The 7,499-nt window shown below is 40.1% G+C and overlaps 1 protein-coding gene across 2 annotated transcripts; it reads left to right on the top strand.

The window, feature by feature from the left end:
- The first annotated feature begins 440 nt into the window (after positions 1 to 440).
- On the top strand, positions 441 to 7,055 carry ZNF639 (zinc finger protein 639). Of its 2 annotated transcripts, none has more exons than XM_009940044.2 (5): positions 441 to 525; positions 928 to 995; positions 1,552 to 1,659; positions 2,472 to 2,609; positions 2,888 to 7,055. In XM_009940044.2, the coding sequence occupies exons 2-5, from the start codon at positions 938 to 940 to the stop codon at positions 4,033 to 4,035; spliced, it is 1,452 nt and encodes a 483-aa protein (XP_009938346.1). In that variant the 5' UTR covers positions 441 to 525; positions 928 to 937; the 3' UTR covers positions 4,036 to 7,055. The 2 variants fall into 2 exon arrangements, with proteins under 2 accessions (XP_009938346.1, XP_075274402.1); XM_075418287.1 differs by having other exon boundaries at positions 1,530 to 1,659.
- Positions 7,056 to 7,499: the final 444 nt, after the last annotated feature.

Raw genomic sequence — 7,499 nt, 5'->3', positions numbered from 1 at the left:
GGCCTTGTTTTCCTGCACTCACCTCTGGTGCATGGCGTTGGCTCCAGAAGATCCTGGGCCCCTGAGTGCTCTGGTGTTACCATAAACCATGTCAGATTCCATGTCTGTAGCCCTTGCTTCTGCAGAACTCTGTCAGCCAATACATAGCTCAAGTATTTTTGGTGTCGTCTCCAAATATTTTTTTGTTGTCAGGAGCTGCCAAGTGCAGTGAAAGCCAACTAACCTGGGATGAAAGGAGAATAAATAATGCATCTGCCTTATTAATTTTGATACTCTAAACCAAAATTAATACCAGCTTTTTATTGTGTTTTCTGACTTAAATATTCATAGCTTCATTCTTTTCAATACTTGTGTGTCTGATTCTGTTTTTTTTTTTATTTTGTGCTCAAGTTTTAAAGTTTTAAAATGCTGTCACTCCGTAGATGACCATCTTCTCAAGCTGATGAATTCACTACATTCGGAAGCTGTACAGCCATCAGCTGCTTAGCTGCTCTGTTTGCTGATACTGAGAGTCTGGGATTTTTGGTAAGAGAGCGTGACTTGTGTTAGTGTTTTCAATGCTAAAACTTTACCTGAAGGACTCTTCTCAGACTGTCTGGTCTCTGACAAAAGCCAACGCAGTGCTGGAGACCTGCTTCACAGGTTGCACTGAGCACTTGAGTGCCTGAAGTCCTGACCTGCCTGTCACTGTGGGGAACCTTCTTTTGTTCCAGGGCAGGAAGATGAAACTAGGCTTCAGTAGTTGTGTGAATTTAATGTGTTCTTAACTGTAACAGAATGGACTGGGGGGCAAGAAAAGGGAGTAGGAAAAAACCTCTCATATTCAATATGTGAGTTTTATAAACATTTGTACTGTTTCATGGAGTCATGAAAGATGAACTAGATGCTAACAAGTCTAATTCTTGAATGTTTTCACTTTACAATTAGACTATTCAAAATGAATGAACATCCTAAAAAGAGGAAAAGGAAGACTCTACATCCTTCTCGATATTCAGGTAAGTCTAGAGCTTGAGTTGTGTACACTTGGAATATTTACTTTGTGAGAAGGGACCACGTGTGCTAATACATGGAAAATCTGTAACATAAAGGGTGGAATAAGAAGCCTTGGTCCACGTGCATTGAGTACCTGCTTGGCATGCTGCATTGTTAAGCCACTTTCAGTCAGTGCATCTGAACGGTTTTGTTCTGTACTTCCTGCAAGTGGGGAAACTTGCTCAAGCTACGGACTGAAGATGATTCTACTAACACACAAGGGGAGGAATTTTGTAGAAGTTGGGATGGGGGTGTCCAGAAGTGTTCAGCACTGAATGAACTGTGCTCCAGTCACTGTCTTCAGTGGGAGCAGAGTTTGATAATGACTGTTTCTGATACTCTGAACATCAGGAGAGCAGCTGAAAGTTGTAAATTGCAACAGTAATGTTATCAGGCCAGAACTGAATTCTCACAACACAAGAAGTAAAAATGCAGCTGGCAAGGAGAATTTTGGTGAACATGAAATGCCTAGATATGTAGCTACATTAACATGTTAGTATAAAACCATTTTTTTTAAAGATTCTTCAGGTGCAAGCAAATATATAGACAACAGTGGAATTTTTTCTGACCACTGCTACAGCGTCTGTTCTATGAAACAGCCGGATATAAAGTTTTCTGAAAACAGAGGTAAGAGTACATTTTGGGGTCTTGTTCTGCAATTCGTTACTAAGTGTATCATGGTCCTATTCATAAAAGTAAACAGAATACAAAATACGTAGTGGGGGACTTCTGAACATCGTCGTGATCTGATATGCCTTAGACTGGTTTAATCATTGTAATTGAAATATAATTTCCAAAGTAGAAGCAGTGATGCCAAAAGGTTCCTTCCATTTACAGCATAAGACTTACTTATTTAAATGTCCACTAGGTAGGTCATGTAAAGTTGACGTAATAAGAGTTCAGATGGAATTTACCAGCAGTTGCAATGAGCTGTACTTACGGAAGTGTTTTCATACAATACCCACTAACGGACATAAAGTTTAGCAGAGCAAATGTGAGGATGGATTTTTATTATATTTATTTTTCTTTTCACTCATAAATTAGCCAACAAGTCTCCAGAAGTCTTCCAAAGTATTATCTTTTAAAATGTGATGTCCAAAAATATTTAAGAATATTTCTTAAAATTGTGTCTTTCAAACATAGTTTCATTTAAGGATTTAAAGTTTTCTCCAGTATAGTCAATTGACTATTTTTTGCTGAAATTTTAAAGACAGAGTTGCCACCTTCTGAATTTTTTTTTTGTTGATTTCTGTACGTATGGAAATAATTTGAGGTATTTATTGTTACTTTCTTTAATGTAGATTATGATGAATTGGTATATAAAGATAAATTCATGAAACTAGAATAAGTAAATAGTAAATAAGATCTATGGTTGAAGGATCATGGTGACACTAGTATAGACACACGATGACAAGAAAATTCTTCCTTTACCTTTGCAGGTAGATTCCACAGTCCTGCGCAGAGCCTGGACACAGATGATGATGGGAGTCCGGTGCATGCTGGGACTTCTCAGTGGAGTGGGTCACATTCAAACGTTGTGGGGTTGCATTACACAGACCCTAAAAAGAAGGATAAAGGTAAAGGTCAAGGTGTATTTGGAGCTTAGGTGCTGAGAAGCTGGAGAGCACGGCTGCTGGCTTTTAATGTAATGTTTTGCTTTGACAGAAGAGGTGAAGGATTTGTAGTTTATGTTACTTATTTGTTAGTTAAACATAAAACATAATCTGGCTGGGGGGAAAAAAACCTGTGTTTTGGAGTTGTAAGCTGCTACAACTAAATGAAAAGTTAAATATGGACCCAGCTGTTTTGCAGGGTGTTTTAACCTTTTGCTTTTATTACCTATTTCCTCCTGCAGATAAAGGTACTAATAATGGAATGTGCAGAGACTTATGTGATTCACCTATATTCAGTGACAGCCCTACAGAAGAAGAGAAACCTCTAGATATTCAAACTGTAGAAATTTCTACAACAGAAGTGAATGCTGTAGAAGTTCACGATATAGAAACGCAAACTGTATCACCTGAGAAGCTAGAAGCTGAGGACCTAGAGGAAATCCCTCTGGAAACCTGTAAAATCTTTGAGAAGAACCAGGCTTTGAATATTACAGCTCAACAGAAATGGCCTTTGCTGAGAGCCAACAGCAGTGGCTTATACAAGTGTGAGCTCTGTGACTTTAACAGCAAGTACTTTTCCGATTTAAAGCAGCACATGATCCTGAAGCACAAGACGTGTACAGACACTCATGTCTGTAAAGTCTGTAAAGAAAGCTTCTCCAGCAAAGTGCAGCTGATTGAACACGTAAAACTACATGAGGAGGACCCGTACATCTGTAAATACTGCGATTATAAAACAGTGATATTTGAGAATCTGAGTCAGCACATAGCAGACACTCACTTCAATGACCACCTGTACTGGTGTGAGCAGTGCGATATGCAGTTCTCCTCAAGCAGCGAGTTGTACCTGCACTTCCAGGAACACAGCTGTGATGAGCAGTATTTGTGTCAGTTCTGCGAGCATGAAACGAATGATCCGGAAGATCTGCATAGCCATGTGGTGAACGAACATGCATGTCGGCTGATAGAGTTAAGCGACAGCTATAACAGCAAGGAGCGTGGACAGTACAGTCTCATAAACAAAATCAGCTTTGACAAATGCAAAAACTTCTTTGTGTGCCAGGTGTGTGGCTTCAGGAGCAGGCTGCATACGAATGTCAACAGGCACGTAGCTATTGAACACACCAAAATATTCCCTCATGTTTGTGATGACTGTGGGAAGGGCTTTTCAGGTATGTTGGAATATTGCAAGCATTTAAGCTCTCATTTATCTGAAGGGATTTATTTGTGTCAATACTGTGAATATTCAACAGGACAGATTGAAGACCTTAAAACGCATTTGGATTTCAGACATTCAGCAGATTTGCCTCATAAATGTACCGATTGTTTAATGAGGTTTGGAAATGAAAAAGATCTTCTAAGTCATCTTCAGATACATGAGACAGCATGATTACTTTCTTTCCCTGTAATCGATTTGTTAGAATTGGAATTAATTTCCAGTCTCTGAAATGTGGTATTAAATACAATTTTAACAGCAATTGTACAATTCTAATGTTTTCATCTTTGTATCAGCAAAGCATGTATAACAACTTGGTGTCGCGAATTTCCTTTCCTAGGGGTTGCTGTAGGAATAATCACATTCACAGTGTGATGGATCAGATTTTGGGGGCAGGGACAGCGGGAGTAGTTGCATGTTGTGGTAGCAGTTCTGATGGTCATCCCGCACTTTCACACGTACTTTCTCACGTACAAGACCAGCTCTCTTGAGGTAAAAAAGGGACAAAGAGAAAGACAACATCTAGTTCCATGCTGAAGTGAAGCCATACTGATCTCGGCTGCATATCCAGGTCGTGTTACCCTCTGTGGCAGCAGGTCATTGTGCTGATGTTAACCAAATTGCACCCAAGATAAGGGTGTTCTAAAAATTTCCAGGCATGGACGTCTCCAAATCCACATACCAGCTTGCATTTCCCACCTCATACTCTTCATAAGTTTTAAAAATTATTCTGTTTGTCTCTTGGGGTACCTAAGCTCATTGTTCACTTTCTTTATTCAGTGTTTAATTTCCACTCCTGTCTGTGGGACTACCCAACAGCACTCTCTTCTACACATTTACTGCAGGCCTCCTGCATGGTTTTTGTTTCCTTTATTTACCTTCAGTTCCTATCTTCTAATGCACCATGGAGACCAGCATTACTTGTGTGTAGGTTGGGTCATGTTTTAAGGAGTAATTGTAAGGGCATTTGCAAAATAATCCAGTTGAGAATGTACAGAGTGTGATTTTCATGTCTAAATTCCTAATTTAGTTCTTGCTGAAATGATGTATGTCACAAACCTCATTTAGAGCAAGCCTCTTAGTTTATATTATTATAATTCTGTATATTTATAGTTAGCTTTCCACAAGTAATTTGAGGATAGTTATTTTAATTTTGTAAATTTTAAACTTCTGTATACTGTCTTAAAACACTTGTACAGTACAAAAAATTTATTAACTTTAGTCACTTGAAATGATTTCACACATCTGTTCAGATTAGATAGTGCTGTCCTGGCTTTATAATCTTTAGAAGTGAGTTTTTACAGTTCATCTGTAGCTGTATTTGAGTGGCTACTTGGACAGATGAAAATAAGGGGGAGGCCATTTAGATTGTGCTAGTTGTCAGGGTGAAATTACCCAGTAAATTTGTGGTGGATTTTACATTTCTTTCTGCATTAATTGTAAATTTGTATTGTAAGATTGTCTAATGCAAGCTTTGTATAGATATAATGAATGTATAAAACATTTCTTGATCAGTGAGATCCGGTGTTGTCAGCTTCAAGGTATGCATGGGGTCTTCACATTTGATTTTTAAAGCTAAGGATAAAAATTGTCTGAAAATGGTCAGTTTATGGAAGTTCTGATTTCTAGAGAAGTATTTCTGCGAAGTCTGCTATGAACCAGTTAGTGTATATTTCTTTGTAGGAGGCAAGACCATTTTGTCCTTTTGAAATGCTGATTTGCTACTAAATCTTCTGTGCAGTCATTGAAAAGGGCAACCTGATGCTGTCCTGACAGTATTATGTTTCTGTTGTATAAAGAATGACAATGTTGGTAGCAGAATTTCTAATTTCCTATTTTGAACAACATGCATCCTGGCTGGCTTAAAATGGTAGCAGTAATATAGTTAACAAAGCACTAATAAGAATTATTTTATATATGGAAACTTAATTTTGTTCATATGGGTATAACTGAGGGGGAGGGAGGGATCACTGGTTCTCTTAAAACCCTGCTCTTGGTGACGACACACAGGTGGATTGGCACAGCTGAGCTCTGGAGAGAAAGCTGCTCCAGGGGACAGTGACAAGAGGTGGAGAAAAGGCATTTGAACCCCCAAAATAAAGAAGTGGGCTTAAGAAGTATGCATGTTCGTATAGACCAGCACTGTGTCCCATACAGGAAAGGTGGTCTCTTCTAAGAACACAGAACCCTGTGATAACAGAAACCTTGCTTGTTGACTCCTGAATGACTTCGTCTCACTTTGACTTGTGTTATTTCTGCTAAACTGGGAATAAAAAGGATACCCCATAGGAATGCTGTAAAGCGGAATCATTCCTCACTACAATGCACCCCACAGTGTCTTAATTAGGAATATATTCAAGTTTGGTTTGGGTTGGATTTTATAAATAGGGCACTGATGTTATTATTTTCTTTTTAATATCTACCAGAAAGTAAATAGAAATGTACAGGAGTAGTTTGTCTCACTTTATCTTAGCAGGAACACAAGTAGGGTATCAGCTTCCACATGATCAGCATGCTAAAACAAAGATACCAAGTCACAGAATAAATAGGTAATACATGGAGTCTGTTTAGAAGTTGGAAGGCCGAAAGGAATGACTGCACATGTCAAGGACAGCGTGTTGTTCCCATTGAAGGGAAGTGTTTGGTTTATTGACGTGAAGTGCGTAAGTGGAAGGTCAGTGCTCTGACATTGCTGCGCCGAGGTGAACTGAGAGCATGTGAACGCAGCTGGTGTGCCATGAGACTTCAGTCCTCTGTAACCCTGAAGCTGGAGCAATTCATCTCATCTCAGCCTTGAAGGAGAGAAATTGATGGTAGTTATCAGAAGCATGCTGGTATTTTTTTTTTTTCTCTCTATCGGATTCAGTTGTTCATTACATGGATATCTGCGAGGTTCATCTGCTTCGGGAACAGCATTCTAACTAGAAGCTGTACAAAACCACGAGTTTGGTTTGGGAAGTGTTTTGCAGTTGGGAGTAACTTGTATTTGATTCTTCGCTTTCAGACTCTCCAGCCTTTAGGCTAGGTGTGTGTCAAGTATTTCAGCTTCCCGGATCATGTTTGTTACTGAGCAAAAGTTGTTTTTATATGAAAGATTCTGTTGGCTTCAAAAAAAAATTTAAATCTCACTAATTATTGCAAGAACTTAAAATACAGCAAATTAGTAATTGCCAAATAAAGTGTTCTCTATAATCCTTATTGTCATATATTCATTGTTTGTGGTTGTTCCCATTACGCACTTCTGTGGCGATGTATCAGATGTATAAATTATCAGTGCTTTTGAACGCTTCAGCCTGCCTAGCGTTTGTCATTTTAGCTGCCTAAATTAAACTGCGGTGCTGACAGCCCGCAGGAGCCCACAGTCCCGCTGCCCTGTCCCCATCCCGGCTCTCCCCGGCCGCCCTGAGGGCTCGGAGGCCGAAGCACCGGGGCAGGCTCAGGCGCTTCCACCTCACGGGGCCTCCCAGAAGCCTCCCAGGCGTGTGCAGAGCTACTGCGAGCCGTCCCTGGGGGCCGTACCCAGCTCCTTCTCTTCCCGGGGCCGTGGGGATTTCCCGTACCAGTCCGGCCCGGCTCCATTTCAGAAGCAGCCGCGCCGTCTCTGCCCTCGCTGAAGATGGCGGCCGCCCCGCCCGCGT

This window comes from Opisthocomus hoazin, chromosome 4, assembly GCF_030867145.1.
Source record: "Opisthocomus hoazin isolate bOpiHoa1 chromosome 4, bOpiHoa1.hap1, whole genome shotgun sequence".
Lineage (NCBI taxonomy): Eukaryota > Metazoa > Chordata > Aves > Opisthocomiformes > Opisthocomidae > Opisthocomus > Opisthocomus hoazin.
Note: the sequence above shows the minus strand (reverse complement) of the source record. Positions and strands in the feature narration are given on the sequence as shown.

What these genes read in the sequence shown, in the direction of transcription:
- ZNF639 (XM_075418287.1), top strand. Translation starts at nt 942, where the DNA reads ATGAACATCCTAAAAAGAGGAAAAGGAAGACTCTACATCCTTCTCGAT. An exon ending in AAAGTTTTCTGAAAACAGAG is followed by an intron (nt 1,660 to 2,471) that starts GTAAGAGTACAT and finishes TTACCTTTGCAG; the next exon opens with GTAGATTCCACAGTCCTGCG. An exon ending in CCCTAAAAAGAAGGATAAAG is followed by an intron (nt 2,610 to 2,887) that starts GTAAAGGTCAAG and finishes TTCCTCCTGCAG; the next exon opens with ATAAAGGTACTAATAATGGA.